The following is a 21,530-nucleotide window of genomic DNA, read 5'->3' as shown; positions in this document are numbered from 1 at the left end:
ATCACTGAGAGAAAGAAGCAACTAAAAATGTGTTTTTATTTCTTGAATAAATCGACAAACCTTTTTAAAGATCTCCATCCCTGTCGTATGTTTTGGTTTGGTCATTGTGCCGTTTTATATTATATTATTATGTGTGTGTGTGTGTGTGTGTGTGTGTGTGTGTGTGTGTGTGTGTGTGTGTGTGTGTGTGTGTGCTGTATAAATAAAGCTTTACTTACTTAAAGGGGCCGTGTGATGCTCATCTTCAGGTTTATACTTGTATTTTTGTTTTCTCCTAGAACATGTTTACATGCTTTAATGTTCATAAACACTTACTGTCTGGATGACGCAGCCTGTTTTAGCGCCTGTCTCTTTAAGCCCTGCAGCTCTGATATGGTCACCTTTGTAAAGGTGGATCTGAAGAGCACTTTCAGAGTAAGAGTTTACTTCCCACCTGTTCTTGTCTTGGAGCTGACTGATCTCGGAGGTCTGCAGCAGCATCTCCTTCTCCAGCTTGTTGGTGGACAGAGAGTTCTCCAGAAGCTGGATCTCTATTCGGGACGTGTGGTTCAGCACCTGGTGGAAACATGTTAAACATCAAGTCCAGGAAATCTGCTGTGAGGCGACGAGCAAAGTGGCGACTCGTTACCTTTGCTTCCACCACGCTGAGTTTGCGAGTCTGCTCCGCGGTGTGCGTGAGGATGTTTGTTCCGATCTCCAGCATGGTGGCCGTTTGGTTGTGCACAACGTGCGACGGTATGTTAGTGACGTCCGGCTTCACACTCTTCTGAAGGACGTTCTCCAACTGAGGACAGAAACAAGACAGATATTAAAGGACTCAAAGAACAAGACAAGGTTGACATGGGACTTTGATACTTGTGAGACGTTGCACCGCTCCCTAACGAACTAAACTAATGGTGAATTGTAAACTGTTGCAATGAGTTGTGTTGAGTCTTTATAGAAGCTCAGCATCGGAATATATTCTGAGCACTAACTCCACCCACTCAGTGCATGAAGTTCACCAAATCAAACATGTCCGGAGGTCTGGTATATAAAGACGCAGGTCTCTCCATCTCTGGGAATATCAGCCGGTGCCAACTGGCACTGCCATGCTGTGACCTTTTCCCCCCGACAAATAAATAATCCATCCATGCAGCCACTTATTGGTCCCTCAGACTCTTCAGAGTATCCGAGCCACTGAGAAGCACAGGGAGTTGATAAATATATCGCTGCACCAACAAACACATCGGCCCCAGAGGGACGGCCGGTCACTGATGAGTTGGAGAGTTCAGCTTCGGTCTGGATCTCTTCTCCTAAGTGATGACGCTCCTCGGTGTTGTTCTGCTCATCACGTTATACTGACAGCAGACATGCAGCTTTGTCTTAAACATGAACATTTGAGTCATTTTAGAGCTGAAAACATATCGTTATTTTAAATCATCACCATGGTAACTTGCAAGATATAAGATGTAAGATATTTTCCTCATATCGTGCAGCCCTCGTGTATTCCCAAAAAGGTCAATAATCTTACATATTATCTGGCTGGTCTGGCAATTTTGTAAAAAAGAGACAATGTCAATGTCAATATATCTATTTTTAAACTAAAGAGCTGTACAGTTTGGATGTCCAAGGAGCAGAATGAGACGTCTCCTCTGCAGCGGATCACGTATTCTCCCTCACTCATATATTATATCAATACTTAGTGTTGAACCAGAACCTGCTGTTTGTGGCTCAAGTAGCTTGTGGTGTCATATTAAGTAGAAAACAGCTGTTTCAGTGCGTCAGATACATATTTAATTATTTTAAAGGAATAATTCGCCCACAACGGTGACGACGAATGAAATGCAGATTCATATTCGCTCAAACAGACACGTTGTTCACGTGGAGGCGTGCGGTCGGGATCAGGAAGAACTAAAACGTGGTCGGGACGTGCAGCATGTCAAATGTTTGTTGCACCGTAACTCAGATTTTGATGCAAATGAGGCAATAATTCTGATCTGCAATATTTTTGATAAAAGAAATCGTTTTGAAAAGGATCATCTGCAGGAGAAACTTCTGTGTCAGTGGTTCACGAGAAAATACATAAAAATGTCCAAATGTGTCACGTTAAGAAATATTAATCACTTTCTTTGTGACTTCAATGAAACTTGTTAACTAGTTGAGATAACAAACAAACAAACACTCACGGGACCCTGTAAGTATTTAAACATGTATGTGTGTTTGTTATGACTGAGGCTGACAGCTGATTAATTTCTCATAAGTGCTGACTAATCCTCCAGTTCCACCTGCGTCATAATTTCATGCTTTTACTCTTTTTTCCACTGCTGATGTTATCCACGCTGATTGACTTGATCACATGCGTCGCTCTTCATGTTGCTCACTTTCACTGCTCAGTTAAAGTCACTCATGTGTTGTTATGTTTAGTCTGCTTCAATTCAGCTCCAGATTAAACCAGCGTCGCTCAGTTCAATCTGAGAATGATTTCACGATTCGTATCGCAGCCGTCACAAAGCCAAGTGGGCTTTCAGAGGGACGTTAGTGTGAGTCAGTAAACTGGAACCTGCATCAAGGAGGGAAAACAGCATCAGATGATCAAAAGGAGATAATAGCTGGAACGTGCTGCTTCGTTTCTCCCTCCTGCTCTGCTTCCTGAGATGCTGCGCAGATAAACTTTGACGAAAGCCAAAACCTCCGTCTGGCTGCTGCTGCGGCAGAGACGGAGGGAAGGAGCACGAAGAAGCTGCAGAGTTGAATACGAAGTTTGTAACAGGAATGTGTTGTCTGAGTGAGAGCGAGAGATGAAGAAGAAAAAATAGAGAATTCTGAATAATTAAGACAAACAAGAAAAGTTCAGCAGGTTTTTTTTGGACTTTTCTTGTTATTTTTCTGTCGAGTCTCTAGAGACGCAATGTGCTGACTTTTTAATTGACCCTCACTTCCTGCTGTAGGATTAGAACTACACACACACACACACACACACACACACACACACACACAATACATGAAAGCTCCTCACAGACACATAGAACCTGGCATTTAAGCATGCACACACACAAACACAATTAGCTCTAACTCTCACACACACACACACTCACAATTATAAGCTACACAAGTTGACCGACGAGCTCGGGGACTACGCAGACAACCCCACGTATGGAGGCTTGTTTCTGAGATGCTAACTCAAACCACATGTTGGCTTCGCTGTAATCTGGCCCTCTGGGTGACTTCACAAGGGGGGGGGGGGGGACTGTGTCACCAAACAGCCCTGATAACAAGACTGATGCACGGTCAAGTAGCACCGATAAGGATCTGGGGTAACAAGTGCACTGGAGTGTTGAATCTGAGCTGGCAGCTCTGAAGGACACTGACCACCACCATCTTCTCACAAGCGTTAAGATTTAACTTGACAACCGGCTGAAAGTGAAAGTGAACATTGCTGCAGTGATGCACCAGACATCCCAGTTGAGTGGTTACAGGTGGATTCATGATGGACAATAAAAAGAAAAAACAGTATAAACTCAATGCAGTAAAGCCTGACACCTACCCACAATGCAACTGGACTGCAGACAACTCTGTCAGACAGTCAGGTGTGTAACTCTGTGCCGCAGCTGTTTCCTCTAGCCTGCAGCAGAGATTTAAAAAAAAGTTTATTCTTTGGGCTTTTTTGCATGTATTAAAGTATGGCTGTAGTTAAACAGGAAAGGGGGACAAAGAGCAGACGTACAGCAAAGGGCTGCGGTTCGGATTCAAACCCGGGCCCCTGCTCAGGACTCCGACACCGTCTCCTCCAGGTGCCATCACTTGAGGACATTTATCAGACTTCCCACAGCTCCCTCTGGAGACACTAAAGCATTTTTACTGCTTTTTGTACTATGTTGTTTATCTGTACTATTGCACGTCTGTCCGTCCTGGGAGAGGGATCCCTCCTCAGTTGCTCTCCCTGAGGTTTCTAACATGTTTACCCTTTAATTGTGGGGTTTCTTTTAGGAAGTTTTTCCTTGTGCGATGCGAGGGTCTAAGGACAGAGGGTCTAAGGATAGAGGGTCTAAGGACAGAGGGTCTATGGACAGAGGGTCTAAGGACAGAGGGTCTAAGGAAAGAGGGTGTAAGGACAGAGTGTGTAAGGACAGAAGGTCTGAGGACAGAGGGTCTGAGGACAGAGGGTCTAAGAACAGAGGGTCTAAGGACAGAGGGTCTAAGGACAGAGGGTGTAAGGACAGAGGGTCTAAGGACAGAGGGTCTAAGGACATAGGGTCTAAGGACAGAGGACAGAGGGTCTGAGGACAGATGGTCTAAGGACAGAGGGTCTAAGGACAGAGGGTCTGAGGACAGAGGGTCTAAGGACAGAGGGTCTAAGGAGAGAGGGTCTGAGGACAGAGGGTCTAAGGACAGAGGGTCTAAGGACAGAGGGTTTGAGGACAGAGGGTCTAAGGACAGAGGGTCTAAGGACAGAGGGTCTAAGGACAGAGGGTTTGAGGACAGAGGGTCTAAGGACAGAGGGTCTAAGGAGAGAGGGTCTGAGGACAGAGGGTCTAAGGACAGAGGGTCTAAGGACAGAGGGTTTGAGGACAGAGGGTCTAAGGACAGAGGGTTTGAGGACAGAGGGTCTAAGGACAGAGGGTCTAAGGACAGAGGGTCTGAGGACAGAGGGTCTAAGGACAGAGGGTCTAAGGACAGAGGGTCTAAGGACAGAGGGTCTGAGGACAGAGGGTCTAAGGACAGAGGGTCTAAGGACAGAGGATCTAAGGACAGAGGGTGTCGTATCCTGTACAGTCTGTAAACACTGAGATAAATGTATAATTTGTGATATTGGGCTCTATAAATACATTTGATTTGACATTTGTTATATTACTCCCAAAGACCGAGAAACAGAATTAAATTACTTAAAGTTCACCCCAAAATCCAAACCTAAATGTTTCCCCTCTTACCTCTAGAGTGTTTCTGTGTGAGTTGCCACATGTTGGAGATATGGGCTGTAGAGGTGTCTGTCTTCTCTCCAGTATAATGGAACTAGCTGCTGCTTCACTTGTGGAGCTCAAAGCGGCAAAAGATATATTGGAAAAATGTCTCTTTTACAGAAATCATGACCGGGTTACCGGGTACTGCACCGTAATACGGTACAAAGAAAATAGTCCCTTCATGAAACTGCTCACAACCAGCTCTGTGGATCATCTTCAGTAACCAGGTCATGATTTGTAGAAAGAGACGTCGCTGTTGAGTTTTTCTAATGTATTTTTGGGCGCTTTGAGCTCCACAAGTGAAGCAGCAGCTAGTTCCATTATACTGGAGAGAAGACAGACACCTCTACAGCCCATATCTCCAACACTCAACTCTCACACAGATTGATACCTTTCTCTACATGAAAGAGGACAAATACATATTTAATTTAGGTGAACTGTCCCTTTAAAGCACAGCAGGAAGTAGTGTGATGTTCCTTTGAGGCGGCTATTTACCTTTGAACCAAATAGTTTCAGGTGGTCAAACTTGAAGTGAGTTTTGCCGCCGTGTCTTCGTCCCAACAGGATCTCGACATGAAACATGCAACGTGTCACATAGTGAGAGAAACGTGTCACATAGTGAGAGAAACGTGTCACATAGTGTGTGAGGTGAGACACCTGTTGAGCTTCTGTCTTTGTGACACAGTATAGCGTTTGGCGATTGGAGTAATATATCGACTATCGGAAGTTTAAATCGGCAATTTCTGTCATTTTATTTTGCTCATTTAATTGCGAGTCGCTGCTCAGCTGACAGAGAGAGACCGCGGGGAAAGCACGAACATTTCCACATCTGTACGTTAAGGGTTTCGTTCGATGAAGCCAGAGTTGGTGATTGTTGAAACAGTGAAAAGACGTTTTTCATGAGTTCTTTTAGTGTGTTGTGCGATGATCAGCAGGTAAAATGACTCTTTCTGTCAATGGAGTCTGGTGGCTTTGAGGAGAGCATATTCATTGTATGTTTTTTACCTTAATAAATAACAATAACTGTCCGAATCAGCGTTTATTTATTACATATACACTTCATGGCATTGAACCAGGGTGTCATGTTTTCGTCACTGCCGATCGGAGCTGAAGCCGATAAATAGCGACTGACTGCAGAGTCATTTGTCCCAGGACTGTAACCTTTCCCACTGAAGACCAGAGCCAGATGTTCCAGGGTGTTGGTGGGTTTATGTCCGGTGGGGAACGGCCTTTACATGGAGAAATGTAAAGAGCAACTTAACACCCTGTTTTGAGTTTAACGTTTGAACCCTCCGCGTCCCTCGGTCTCTAAAACGACACATTATAGATCTGGAAAAGCTATAATGAAAGAATGGAAACTGGATTATACATGCAATTAATCTACAACAAAATAAATCAAGCAAAGACGGAGACCTGTCAATCAAGAGACAACATTTAGTTATCTTTATTTGAATGTACGTTTCTGCATCAGTTCATCAGCTTTAACTTTCACTTTCTCTACTTTAAGAAGTTTTTTCATCCGTGTTATGGGAAATCTTTATTTGTGAAAGGTGGTGGGAGTGGGAAAGTAGTGGAGCAGACCACCAAGTTAGTCATTCTATTCTAGTTCTTCTGAATCTCGCTCCCACAGGACGCCAGCATCTGAGCGTCCTGTGCATCAGGACGTGGGCCAAACACCAACAAGCTGTTCCCAAAACAATGCAGCGAGGACTGAAAGCTCCGTTACAACATGTTGTCCAGCAATCTACAGCCAGCAGCGAGGAGGGTTACACTGGAGACCCCCCCTGTGGTAGTGACAATAAATACATCTCTACTGCAGCTGCTCCGTGGATATTTTACAGAATGTGACCAAATATTCTCCCGTCAATGTTCACATTCTTGCTTAAATCTGAAGCTTTCGCCCGTATCTCCTGGTCTTCCTCAGCAGAGGACGTTTGCTCAGGTGCATGGGACACGTTCTAACGATTCTGCACATTATTACTGCGACAGTCGAAAGATCCAGACTGAAGAGTGGAAACTCGTTCAACAAGATCTTTACGTGCATTTTTATTTCGATGAATCATGATTCATATATCATTCTTGTGACTGGAGATGAAGCCAGAATAACGTAATCCCACCGGGGATTAATACATAATGGGAACAAATTCAAAAATAAAAGACTTAAGAAAATAAGACTCACTGCCTCTGTGTAATGTTTATTAGACGTGTGCGTCGCTCTAACTGAGCTCTGCTGTGTCACTAAACTACTATTACAGTCTAATGACCTTACAAACATCTGCTGTGTGTTAGACCTCCAACATTATATCAGCATTTTGAAGGGTGTGTGTAAATGAATGAGTGAGTGAGTGTGTGTTAATGCCACAATCTATAGTGTGTGTGTGTGTGTGTGTGTGTGTGTGTGTCTCAGTTAGACTACCGGGTCACCACTACAGCCACGACAAACATCTCAATCATCCCACCACAAGCAGGACCAGATGGGCTCGGTCAACACAGTGTGTGTGTGTGTGTGTGTGTGTGTGTGTGTGTGTGTGTGTGTGTGTGTGTGTTGCACCTAAATGCATGTTGTTCTTCAGTCGTGTGTGCTGTGAACTGTCACTTGTGTGTACTTGGTGTTTGAGTTGTTCAGAATGAGACCCAGTGGGCTTTAATGTTACTGGATTATAGCGGGAGGTTATTAAAATGATGTGCTCCTTGTTTTAAGACGTGGCTTGGTGTCTATACTGTACAGTTGAGGTCCAGTATTCACAAACTTGATGTTAATTTGAACCAACGTTTGAGTGACACATATCTGAGCATGCACAGGAGGTTAATGCTCGGATGTAAAGAATGTGGTTTCAGAAGCAGTGCAAGAATGCAAACAGAGACGTTTGATTGGATCATAAATACGATTCAGCCGTGAATTATGTTTGAGCAGCGGCTGAGGAGGCTGCAGGAAAGGGGTAGGATAAATAAATACAGAAGAGTACGTTCACAGATACAGAAGGTCTGCACCATCACGTCCTAATCTAGTCACTGTAACAATAAATAAAGCCGTGTTTTATGAAGTATTAATGGCCGCTCCTCCGTCAGCGTGTTTGAACAGATGGTGCTGGATGAACACCACTCGATGATGGAGTCACTGACGGGATGATAGACGGCGTGGTCGAAGATGTTTCGGGTCTTTGGGGAGTTTCCTAATTATAACGCTGTTGTTTACCGCTTGCCTTGTCATTTTGAACTTAATTGCTTTTGTATAGTTTCTATTTTTGATCTTGAATCTGATCCAGGACTTTTGTCTCACGTCCTCTTCCTGCTGCTTCTCTTCTTCAGAGTAAAACGGTTACAGTATTCAACAAATCATAAAGTCAGAAAAGTGTAAAACTAAAACTTTCATGTCAGTTTGGACCACCTGCTGTCCCCGAAGAGCCGAGGCAGGAGGCAGAGAAGCCGCTCGGTGTAGAGCCGATACAACGGGAATGTTTGAGCCCCTCGGTGGCTGTGGTGCTTGGCCTCACGCCAGGGTGTGTGTGTGTGTGTGTGTGTGTGTGTGTGTGTGTGTGTGTGTGTGTGTGTGTGTGTGTGTGTGTGTGTGTGCAGTGAGAATCAGAGAATGAGAAAGAACAAGAAGAGACTTTCTGAGAAGCTCTGCGTGGTTGTGGTCAGTTTGGCCCTCGGCCACAAGTCACTGGGAATCTCTCCCTCTTTTACCCCCCCCCCGCTCTCCCCCCTCCACCCCTCCTTCCACTACCCTCACCTCTTCCTCCTTTCATCTGTTACTCATCTAATATCTCACCACCATCTTTATACTCCTTCTCCTCTTGCTGCTCTAATTCATCTCTCCATCCATCCTCCTCTGTATGCAAATTCTCTCCATCTCTCTGCAGAACTTTCTTTATCTCCTTCCTCCTCCTCCTCCTCCTCCTCCTCCTCCTCCTCCTCCTCTTCTCCTTTCTTCTTCATCTCTTCTCCCCCTCTATCAGCCTGTCCTCCCTTTGCCCCTGGCTTGTCAACTTCTATGGCAACTGAAATCTCCCACAATGCCAACTCACAGCTGTAGGGTGATGAACGACTCTTTAAACTGGGATTAGAAAACAAAATGAAGCACCATTCACTGTCTCATTCTCTCTGTCTGTCTCATACACACACACACACACACACACACACACACACACACACACACACACACACACACACACACACACACACACACACACACACACACTGAGGAGGAGTATTTTATCCCCGTCCAGCTGATAACAGTCTGTCTGCTCTGCTAACTAATTTGGTGGCCTTCTGAACGGAAGATAAATCTCACTTACAGTCTCCCTCTCTGTTTCCTCCTCTTGGCTATTTGTCATCTAATGTTTTGTGTCTCAAAGTCTGGCTCGAGGCCCCAGAAACGGCTCCAGAGACACTGAACAAAGGGCCCTGATTGTAACAAAGGATGCATTTGGACTGAGGAGGTCAAACTTTAAGTCAAAGTAGTATCTGAGTTTGTTGCTGGAGTAATATTGTTTTAGATGTAAAGTGTTTCTTGGCACAGTTCTTCTTCTGTCTCCTAAATAAAGCTGACCCCAACCACCTACAGTACGCTGGTCTATGCTAAGAAATGCATGTTCTTGTTCTTTACATGTTGAAGCGCCGGGACATGTGAATATCTAACATTTGGGAAATAAGAACAATTAGGACAGAACATGAAGGCAGCTGCTGCGGACATCGACACGAATCATCATTAACTTCTGTTTTCTTGTCTCTGAAACGTGATCGTCTGCTTGTTAGTTTAGGAAATACTTTAATATTCTGCTCTTGGTCTTCAAACAGATTAGCTGCTGAATAGTTTGAGGCTCTAACTATCAATTATTTCATTATCATTTAATTGGTAGATTGTTGTCTTTGTTATTATTTTATTTGTAATTAAGTTGTTTGTCAGAAACTAAATGTAAAAGTTTAAGCAGCTGGAACTATTTATCAATTAACAAAATAGTTGCAATCTTATTTTCTATTGATTGTTTGTTGGATTAATCATCATCTGTAATAAAAAGTGTTTTACATTTAGTTTTGTGTATAACATGTAAAACAGTAAAGAGAGGAGAGAAGTTGGAGCCACAGTGTTCTGCTGACTGATGGTTTTGTCATATCGTCAACCGAGGGTGAACAAGGTCTATCTGCACTTTGACGAGTTTTGAGAAAAACGCATTTGAAAGTTCAACAGTTCATAACGTGGACACTATGAAACCAACTCCAACCCATGTTGACACATCACATGCTGCACACTAGGTAGCATTTCCCACCTAGGCCTTCAGTGATGTCCTACACAGTCCTACCTGAATTATTCCACCTCTTAATAACAGAGTTATATTAATGTTTAGAAACATTTAGTTGTAAATAGCAGGCATTCCCAGCAGTACAATGTGCAGTGCCTCTCGGAGGCTGTGAGCCGGGGGTACCACTCGTACTTAGTGATTTGAAAGTGGCGGACAAACCCTTTTCCCAGCTGTGATAGGCTCGCTAGCGTCGGGGTTGGCCGTTCTCTTCTCACGATGTCTAGCTTTTCTTGAAAAGTTTGTCTTGAAAATGGCGTTGTAATGATATCTGCGACCACATCGATCTCTTCTCCTCCTTCAGCCGTTGTGGGTTGAAAACAAACAGCTTGTAGAAATCTACACAAATTAGCTCGTTCAAAGCAGCAGAGAAGGCCTTGCTGGCCCTGACGGCCCAACTCTGAGTAGGTAGTGAAGTTAAGACTATTTGGGCCAATTCAGTGCATTATGGGTAGAAACTAAACTCATTGTGCAGATAGACCTTTGTGGTTCTATTGTTGGAAAACCAGAGGCATTTCCCCCCCGAAGATTTAACCTTTTATGCAACTTAGCTTAATTTTAAGCTCTAAATGTTTACACAAGTTCCACGTGGCAGGAAACTTAAAAGTGAAAATTATATTTGCTAATAAATCTGAATGTTTAAGACTTTTTATTAAACTACTAATGATCTTAACTTGAACTACTAATGATCTTAACTTGAACTACTGATGATCTTAACGTGAACTACTAATGATCTTAACTTGAACTACTGATGATCTTAACTTGAACTACTAATGATCTTAATTTGAACTACTAATGATCTTAACTTGAACTACTGATGATCTTAACTTGAACTACTAATGATCTTAACTTGAACTACTGATGATCTTAACGTGAACTACTAATGATCTTAACTTGAACTACTAATGATCTTAACTTGAACTACTAATGATCTTAACTTGAACTACTGATGATCTTAACGTGAACTACTAATGATCTTAACTTGAACTACTGATGATCTTAACTTGAACTACTAATGATCTTAATTTGAACTACCGATGATCTTAACTTGAACTACTGATGATCTTAACTTGAACTTGAACTACTAATGATCTTAACTTGAACTACTAATTATCTTAATTTGAACTACTGATGATCTTAACTTGAACTACTAATGATCTTAACTTGAACTACTGATGATCTTAACTTGAACTTGAACTACTAATGATCTTAACTTGAACTACTAATGATCTTAACTTGAACTACCAATGATCTTAACTTGAAATACTAATGATATTAACTTGAACTTGAACTACTAATGATCTTAACTTGAACTACTGATGATCTTAACTTGAACTACTAATTATCTTAATTTGAACTACCAATGATCTTAACTTGAACTACTAATGATCTTAAATTGATTTACTAATGATCTTAACTTGAACTACTAATGATCTTAACTTGAACTACTGATGATCTTAACTTGAACTACTAATGATCTTAACTTGAACTACTGATGATCTTAACTTGAACTACTAATGATCTTAAATTGATTTACTAATGATCTTAACTTGAACTACTGATGATCTTAACTTGAACTACTAATGATCTTAAATTGATTTACTAATGATCTTAACTTGAACTACTGATGATCTTAACTTGAACTACCAATGATCTTAACTTGAACTACTAATGATCTTAAATTGATTTACTAATGATCTTAACTTGAACTACTGATGATCTTAACTTGAACTACTGATGATCTTAACTTGAACTACTGATGATCTTAACTTGAACTACTGATGATCTTAACTTGAACTACTGATGATCTTAACTTGAACTACTGATGATCTTAACTTGAACTACTGATGATCTTAACTTGAACTACTGATGATCTTAACTTGAACTACTGATGATCTTAACTTGAACTACTAATGATCTTAACTTGAACTACTAATGATCTTAACTTGAACTACTGATGATCTTAACTTGAACTACTAATGATCTTAACTTGAACTACTAATGATCTTAACTTGAACTACTGATGATCTTAACTTGAACTACTGATGATCTTAACTTGAACTACTGATGATCTTAACTTGAACTACTAATGATCTTAACTTGAACTACTAATGATCTTAACTTGAACTATTAATGATCTTAACTTGAACTACTGATGATCTTAACTTGAACTACTGATGATCTTAACTTGAACTACTGATGATCTTAACTTGAACTACTAATGATCTTAACTTGAACTACTAATGATCTTAACTTGAACTACTGATGATCTTAACTTGAACTACTAATGATCTTAACTTGAACTACTAATGATCTTAACTTGAACTACTGATGATCTTAACTTGAACTACTGATGATCTTAACTTGAACTACTGATGATCTTAACTTGAACTACTAATGATCTTAACTTGAACTACTAATGATCTTAACTTGAACTATTAATGATCTTAACTTGAACTACTGATGATCTTAACTTGAACTACTGATGATCTTAACTTGAACTACTAATGATCTTAACTTGAACTACTAATGATCTTAACTTACTAATGATCTTAACTTGAACTACTAATGATCTTAACTTGAACTACCAATGATCTTAACTTGAAATACTAATGATATTAACTTGAACTTGAACTACTAATGATCTTAACTTGAACTACTGATGATCTTAACTTGAACTACTAATTATCTTAATTTGAACTACCAATGATCTTAACTTGAACTACTAATGATCTTAAATTGATTTACTAATGATCTTAACTTGAACTACTAATGATCTTAACTTGAACTACTGATGATCTTAACTTGAACTACTAATGATCTTAAATTGATTTACTAATGATCTTAACTTGAACTACTGATGATCTTAACTTGAACTACTAATGATCTTAAATTGATTTACTAATGATCTTAACTTGAACTACTGATGATCTTAACTTGAACTACCAATGATCTTAACTTGAACTACTAATGATCTTAAATTGATTTACTAATGATCTTAACTTGAACTACTGATGATCTTAACTTGAACTACTGATGATCTTAACTTGAACTACTGATGATCTTAACTTGAACTACTGATGATCTTAACTTGAACTACTAATGATCTTAACTTGAACTACTGATGATCTTAACTTGAACTACTGATGATCTTAACTTGAACTACTGATGATCTTAACTTGAACTACTGATGATCTTAACTTGAACTACTAATGATCTTAACTTGAACTACTAATGATCTTAACTTGAACTACTGATGATCTTAACTTGAACTACTAATGATCTTAACTTGAACTACTAATGATCTTAACTTGAACTACTGATGATCTTAACTTGAACTACTGATGATCTTAACTTGAACTACTGATGATCTTAACTTGAACTACTAATGATCTTAACTTGAACTACTAATGATCTTAACTTGAACTATTAATGATCTTAACTTGAACTACTGATGATCTTAACTTGAACTACTGATGATCTTAACTTGAACTACTAATGATCTTAACTTGAACTACTAATGATCTTAACTTACTAATGATCTTAACTTGAACTACTAATGATCTTAACTTGAACTACTGATGATCTTAACTTGAACTACTAATGATCTTAACTTGAACTACTGATGATCTTAACTTGAACTACTAATGATCTTAACTTGAACTACTGATGATCTTAACTTGAACTATTAATGATCTTAACTTGAACTACTAATGATCTTAACTTGAACTACTAATGATCTTAACTTGAACTACTGATGATCTTAACTTGAACTATTAATGATCTTAACTTGAACTACTAATGATCTTAACTTACTAATGATCTTAACTTGAACTACTAATGATCTTAACTTGAACTACCAATGATCTTAACTTGAAATACTAATGATATTAACTTGAACTTGAACTACTAATGATCTTAACTTGAACTACTGATGATCTTAACTTGAACTACTAATTATCTTAATTTGAACTACCAATGATCTTAACTTGAACTACTAATGATCTTAAATTGATTTACTAATGATCTTAACTTGAACTACTAATGATCTTAACTTGAACTACTGATGATCTTAACTTGAACTACTAATGATCTTAAATTGATTTACTAATGATCTTAACTTGAACTACTGATGATCTTAACTTGAACTACTAATGATCTTAAATTGATTTACTAATGATCTTAACTTGAACTACTGATGATCTTAACTTGAACTACCAATGATCTTAACTTGAACTACTAATGATCTTAAATTGATTTACTAATGATCTTAACTTGAACTACTGATGATCTTAACTTGAACTACTGATGATCTTAACTTGAACTACTGATGATCTTAACTTGAACTACTGATGATCTTAACTTGAACTACTGATGATCTTAACTTGAACTACTAATGATCTTAACTTGAACTACTGATGATCTTAACTTGAACTACTGATGATCTTAACTTGAACTACTGATGATCTTAACTTGAACTACTGATGATCTTAACTTGAACTACTAATGATCTTAACTTGAACTACTAATGATCTTAACTTGAACTACTGATGATCTTAACTTGAACTACTAATGATCTTAACTTGAACTACTAATGATCTTAACTTGAACTACTGATGATCTTAACTTGAACTACTGATGATCTTAACTTGAACTACTGATGATCTTAACTTGAACTACTAATGATCTTAACTTGAACTACTAATGATCTTAACTTGAACTATTAATGATCTTAACTTGAACTACTGATGATCTTAACTTGAACTACTGATGATCTTAACTTGAACTACTAATGATCTTAACTTGAACTACTAATGATCTTAACTTACTAATGATCTTAACTTGAACTACTAATGATCTTAACTTGAACTACTGATGATCTTAACTTGAACTACTAATGATCTTAACTTGAACTACTGATGATCTTAACTTGAACTACTAATGATCTTAACTTGAACTACTGATGATCTTAACTTGAACTATTAATGATCTTAACTTGAACTACTAATGATCTTAACTTGAACTACTAATGATCTTAACTTGAACTACTGATGATCTTAACTTGAACTATTAATGATCTTAACTTGAACTACTAATGATCTTAACTTACTAATGATCTTAACTTGAACTACTGATGATCTTAACTTGAACTACTAATGATCTTAACTTGAACTACTAATGATCTTAACTTGAACTACTGATGATCTTAACTTGAACTACTGATGATCTTAACTTGAACTACTAATGATCTTAACTTGAACTACTAATGATCTTAACTTGAACTACTAATGATCTTAACTTGAACTACTGATGATCTTAACTTGAACTACTGATGATCTTAACTTGAACTACTAATGATCTTAACTTGAACTACTAATGATCTTAACTTGAACTATTAATGATCTTAACTTGAACTACTGATGATCTTAACTTGAACTACTGATGATCTTAACTTACTAATGATCTTAACTTGAACTACTAATGATCTTAACTTGAACTACTAATGATCTTAACTTACTAATGATCTTAACTTGAACTACTAATGATCTTAACTTGAACTACTAATGATCTTAACTTGAACTACTAATGATCTTAACTTACTAATGATCTTAACTTGAACTACTAATGATCTTAACTTGAACTACTAATGATCTTAACTTGAACTATTAATGATCTTAACTTGAACTACTAATGATCTTAACTTACTAATGATCTTAACTTGAACTACTAATGATCTTAACTTGAACTACTGATGATCTTAACTTGAACTACTAATGATCTTAACTTGAACTACTGATGATCTTAACTTGAACTACTAATGATCTTAACTTGAACTACTAATGATCTTAACTTACTAATGATCTTAACTTGAACTACTAATGATCTTAACTTGAACTACTAATGATCTTAACTTGAACTACTAATGACCTTAACTTGAACTACTAATGATCTTAACTTGAACTACTAATGATCTTAACTTACTAATGATCTTAACTTGAACTACTAATGATCTTAGCTTGAACTACTAATGATCTTAACTTGAACTACTAATGATCTTAACTTGAACTACTAATGATCTTAACTTGAACTACTGATGATCTTAACTTGAACTACTGATGATCTTAACTTGAACTACTAATGATCTTAACTTGAACTACTGATGATCTTAACGTGAACTACTGATGATCTTAACTTGAACTACTGATGATCTTAACTTGAACTACTAATGATCTTAATTTGAACTACCAATGATCTTAACTTGAACTACTGATGATCTTAACTTGAACTTGAACTACTAATGATCTTAACTTGAACTACTAATGATCTTAACTTGAACTACTGATGATCTTAACTTGAACTATTAATGATCTTAACTTGAACTACTGATGATCTTAACTTGAACTACTAATGATCTTAACTTGAACTACTGATGATCTTAACTTGAACTACTGATGATCTTAACTTGAACTATTAATGATCTTAACTTGAACTACTAATGATCTTAACTTACTAATGATCTTAACTTGAACTACTGATGATCTTAACTTGAACTACTAATGATCTTAACTTGAACTACTAATGATCTTAACTTGAACTACTGATGATCTTAACTTGAACTATCTACTAGATTACATATAAAACAGTCGGCAGCAAAACGTTTTGAATAAGTTCTTCCTGTGCTTCAAATGATCACGTGATTCATTTCCCGCGCTGCTATTGGTTGTCAGCAGATAGACCTTTGTGATACTAACATGATGCTTGAACATGTGGAGATAGACCTTTGTAGATCTCACTGACTCAGCAAATATATACAAACTCTGCATAAATGAGTGATGCAGATAGACCCTGCTCACTTTAAAGACGTTTGAGACACAGACCTCAATTGTGTCCAATGTGTCAGATAGACCTCGTATGAAGAACTCCTGCTGTCAGATTTCCTTTACAGCGGAAAGTAAAAATCTGAGATCAGAATCATAAACGCATGAGAGAGATTCTTTTAACTTTCATTGTAAACTAAATCTTTCACATCTAGTTGATGGCAGTACATACAAAGCTTCCCCCGAGCCGTGTGTGTTTATCTTCAATACCTGCGTTGTGTCAGCTGTTGTGTGTAACTAATGGCCATCAGACTCTCCATGGAACATGGATTCACAGTTTGGTAGCTGATGTGACTCACATTGGATAACACTGGACATATGTTGATCCGTTTAGGATGTGAAACCATGTATTTATGACGCACAGCATGAAGAATGTTTTCTGCAGGATCGATCAGGGGAGGCTGCAGTAATTATGTTTTTGTGGAGGGCAGATCTGCCTCAGTTACAAAAGATCTCTGCCGTTGTCATGGTCACCAGGTCACTGGTCTTATTGATTGGTCGCTGAACGTCAAGAGGTTTGGGTCTCATCTGACAGGAGCCTTTCAGAGGGCAGACAGCGCAGATGGGAGAAGAACGAAGGAAGCAAGAAAGTTTACGTGCTACAGAAGTATTAAGTTGAACTGCATGAACTGAAAGCAGCGCTGCGTCCTGAGACATCAGCTGTCTGGAAATTGAACAGAGGAAGCCGGAGGGAGGCAGCGCTGCGGGTTCAGGTGGGAGCTGCAGTCGAGAACATTAGTACATATAGTATTACATGCTGCAGCAAGTTAGTAGCTGGACTTAACAGCAAGTAATTCCTCCAGTGCTACCTGTGGTGTGAAAATGATGTAAGTGTATAAAATAGAAGAAGTGGACGTAGTCACCACGGTTTGTGGACTGCATAAATGTAATGAAGTGAAAACACAAACAGTGAAAGGGTTAAAGTTGTAAGACAACACCCAAACCGGACAACATCGTGGAAGTGAGCTGTCAATCACAATGTAGCCTAAAATACACGCTGCTTGATTGTCTATGTAAATGGGATCATAATGTACGCATGGAACATCACGCTGTAATGAAGGAGACTTGAAAGTAGACATTGAGAAACTCATTAGAAAAACGTTTTATTAACGTAATAGATCTTAGAAGGAAAAGTGAGAAGAAGGGTTTCACAAAACACTGAAGCTGCAGTTTGTTTAAAACTCTGAGATGTGTTCAATCATCAGCCAACATATAAAACTAGACTGGAGTAGCACTTTGTATTATCACTGTGCTGCTGTTTCTGAAGCAGCTTGTTTGTTCCCTGTTCACTCAGGATGTCGGGGGTCTGTTGGTCTGAGAGACGACTGTTTGTTTTACCACAGCAGCCAATGAATGGACAACCTTTCTGAACCTGCACCTGCTGCGGGAATGTTGATAACATCAGACAACACATTAGCGTGGTGATCTTAGGAATCTTACAAAGTTCATTAAATCTGCAGGAAGGAAGATTTCTTTGGGGGGGAAATACACCTGTCAGCCTAAAGCTGAACTGCAGTGGACGAACGAACCGGAGACAAAATAAATCATTACATACATTCCTCTGTGCACAGGACAATGTTAATACAGACAAATCTCAACTTAATCAAGAATTACAAACGTTCCTGGAGAGCAGTGAGCCGTGCTTCGCCCACAGAAACCTCAACTCCTTTTATTTAAAGCATAATATACTGACCATGTGCGTGTGCATCGGATCAAGTTTGGCTGAAATTAAACTGCATGTTTTTTAGTCTGCTCCAGCAGACATACAGTCTCTGCTCTGTAAATCACATGTGGAAACAAAAAGGAGAACAACCACTAGAGTCATAGACTTACAACCCACATTAACTGTCACATTAGTGTCCTCAGTATCTAACTTACAAACAGAAACACACATCTGAGCTTGCTGAACAAGCCACCAAACAAACATTCAGCGGGTAATAGTGTGCCGCTAACCTCAGTTCACATGCAAGTTGGCTAAGTACCTTAAACAGCATTTAATCGTGTCTGCAAATGTCACTTTGTTCGGTGAGATGCTGGTGGGTCCTAACCCTTCGATACCACTGCGAACAACACATTGTCTGCAGGTGCCATGCAGGCTGCTGCTCAAGTTTGTTTACTTCGTTTCTCGTTCCCCTGCCGGAGCTCAGCCTGCCAGCTGCTGTCAATCACGATGCCTCAAGTCAAGATTTTGAAAGAAATATATTATGTATTTCGAATGACTACCTGTGAAATAGTCCCAATGAAAACTATAAAGTCTGTACATTTGAACTAACTGGGAATACAATTCTCCAATAGTTAATCCAGGGAGCTTTCAATCTCTGAGAATAATGAGGTACGTGCAAAGTTAACACGGTCCACAGTTAGAATGGCCACAGGAATGAATTCAAATCAAATAAGTTTGAAAAATGCTATTTTCATCACTATTTCAAGTCTTTTTCAACATCGTATTTCTACCCACCTCAAAGCAATCTTTAAAACCAAGACCTCCCTCTACATGCGTCGTTTGCCGCTGCAGTAAACCTTCTATGACCAGATATCACCATGAACTGACCCTTTAGTCCTGCAGTGAACAGCAACAGAGAGGCTGAACATCCACTTGATACGGACACTAATGTCCAGACACGACCTCCCCTGAGACACTCACAAAGAGAAACACAGACACCAAACCTCTGCAGTGTTTGTTTCTCCTCAGGAGAAGCACTTCCACTACAGACAGCCATAAGCAAATCAACAAACTAATCCTGCAGAAACGCAAAACATGTCAACAATTTGTGCCCAGACGTGCCTGTAAACACTTCCTCTCACTTGTTTGTTCACGTGGAGAAACTCTGAGTAAATTTCCCCCCAAAACATACTTCATATTCTGTGTCCTTAACTTGTAATTACACGGAGGTGCGGGGTTAAGGCTACATTTGATTGCGCCAGCAGATTCCAGCCGATTAATTACGTGTTATCATAAAGTTCGGACTGAGCCTGAAGTGGATTTTCTGTTTTCTTTGCAATTCAGATGGTGCTGGCTTCCCCCAAACTGTGCCTGAGTGCTTTGACCCGGCTGCTCAGAGGGAAAGAGCAGCGCCGGGCCAAAAGGAGAGATTCCTCTCTCAGGCTCACATAAACAAACACTGAACGGAAACCAAAGGCAGAATACAAACAGAGTCCTGGAACACTCAGAAGTAAGAAGTAATGTCACCTCAGTGAAGACTAACTAAAGTATCAGAAACAGGACTTACTGTGAAAATACTGAAACCAAAAACATCATTTGTATTATTATTATTATTATTATTATTATTATTATTATTATTATTATTATTAAATGCAAAGATTACCCTACAGCTAGATCCTCTGTAGCAGCTTTTGTATACTGCCAATAAATGCTCTTTTGATAATAAAGTAAAACATGTTCCCACCATAGCTGTTCATCATCGCTTCACTGGAACTACACAGCTATTTAAAACATTTAGCTCATAAACAAGAACAAGTTCTGTTCAGTCCAACAGCAAGATCAGGATGACAGCTCACGAGCAATGAGTGATGGAGACTGTGAGTTATGATGTTAAATGTTCACAGAACTTTAACCCTCATTGACTTATTATGTATCCTGCTCAGCTACAACATACTGAGCTTGATCATCATGCAGCTTTCATTGACCTAAATCAATCTAACCAGATGTTGGATGATGTGGCATGAATCTCAACAATGTTCTGCTTGTTATATTTAAGAAAACAAAGTTGCATAAGAATGCTTCGCTCAGTCGCTGGGTGCCACGGCGCTTATTTGTGATGCTGTAAAGGTCTCAGCGTGTTAAACTGTAAAAACAAACATCCCTGAGCTGACGATGTGCAGTCTCTGATGCTGGTACAGTGCACGGTGAACTGGTCTTGTGTTCCCATCGGACCTGGTGTAAGAAATGAGACACTTTCTAACCTGGTGCAGATCAAACATCTTGCATTGTGAACAGAAATGTTCTTTTCTTAAAACAACCTGTGTGCACAAACAACCAGAACTGCAACACAGCTCCTAATGTAAAGCCTGAATGATAAACCAGTGTTTCTTCTTCACTGCTATATTTAGCCAACTTTGGCGAGACACCACCAGACGTTGTTGTGTCCGAGGACATTTAGCTTCTCCGACTGTATTATTTCATCTTAAAGTTGGCCAAAGTGGCGATGTGGCTTCAAAAACTAGTTAGTTACAAAAACTAAATAAAGGCGGTCTGTACTGTTTGGATTTCTTCTTCTTTGAATTTCCAGCAGAGTAGACAAGGGGAGAGACAAGCTGCCTCCCACCAGATAAAAACAGCATTTGGTTTTTGCAATTGGAAATTGGAGTTATGTTAATTATTAGCATATAAAGCAGGAAAGTGAGACCCGATCACAAGAGGTCACTCGAGACCAGGCTCGCAGGAGGAGCGCCGG

The 21,530-nt window shown here is 39.1% G+C and overlaps 1 protein-coding gene across 1 annotated transcript in view; it reads right to left on the bottom strand.

The window, feature by feature from the left end:
• Positions 1-21,530, bottom strand: part of angpt4 (angiopoietin 4) — a 45,329-nt gene that overhangs the window by 8,211 nt on the left and 15,588 nt on the right. Inside the window, exons 3-4 of the mRNA XM_029432219.1 lie at positions 629-784; positions 434-555 (exon numbers count right to left, since the gene is read on the bottom strand). Of these exons, the coding sequence (XP_029288079.1) occupies positions 434-555; positions 629-784 (278 nt within the window). The remainder of the gene's footprint in view (positions 1-433; positions 556-628; positions 785-21,530) is intronic.

The sequence above is a fragment of the Cottoperca gobio genome, chromosome 5, assembly GCF_900634415.1.
Source record: "Cottoperca gobio chromosome 5, fCotGob3.1, whole genome shotgun sequence".
NCBI lineage: Eukaryota > Metazoa > Chordata > Actinopteri > Perciformes > Bovichtidae > Cottoperca > Cottoperca gobio.
This window is presented reverse-complemented; position numbering and strand designations above follow the sequence as displayed.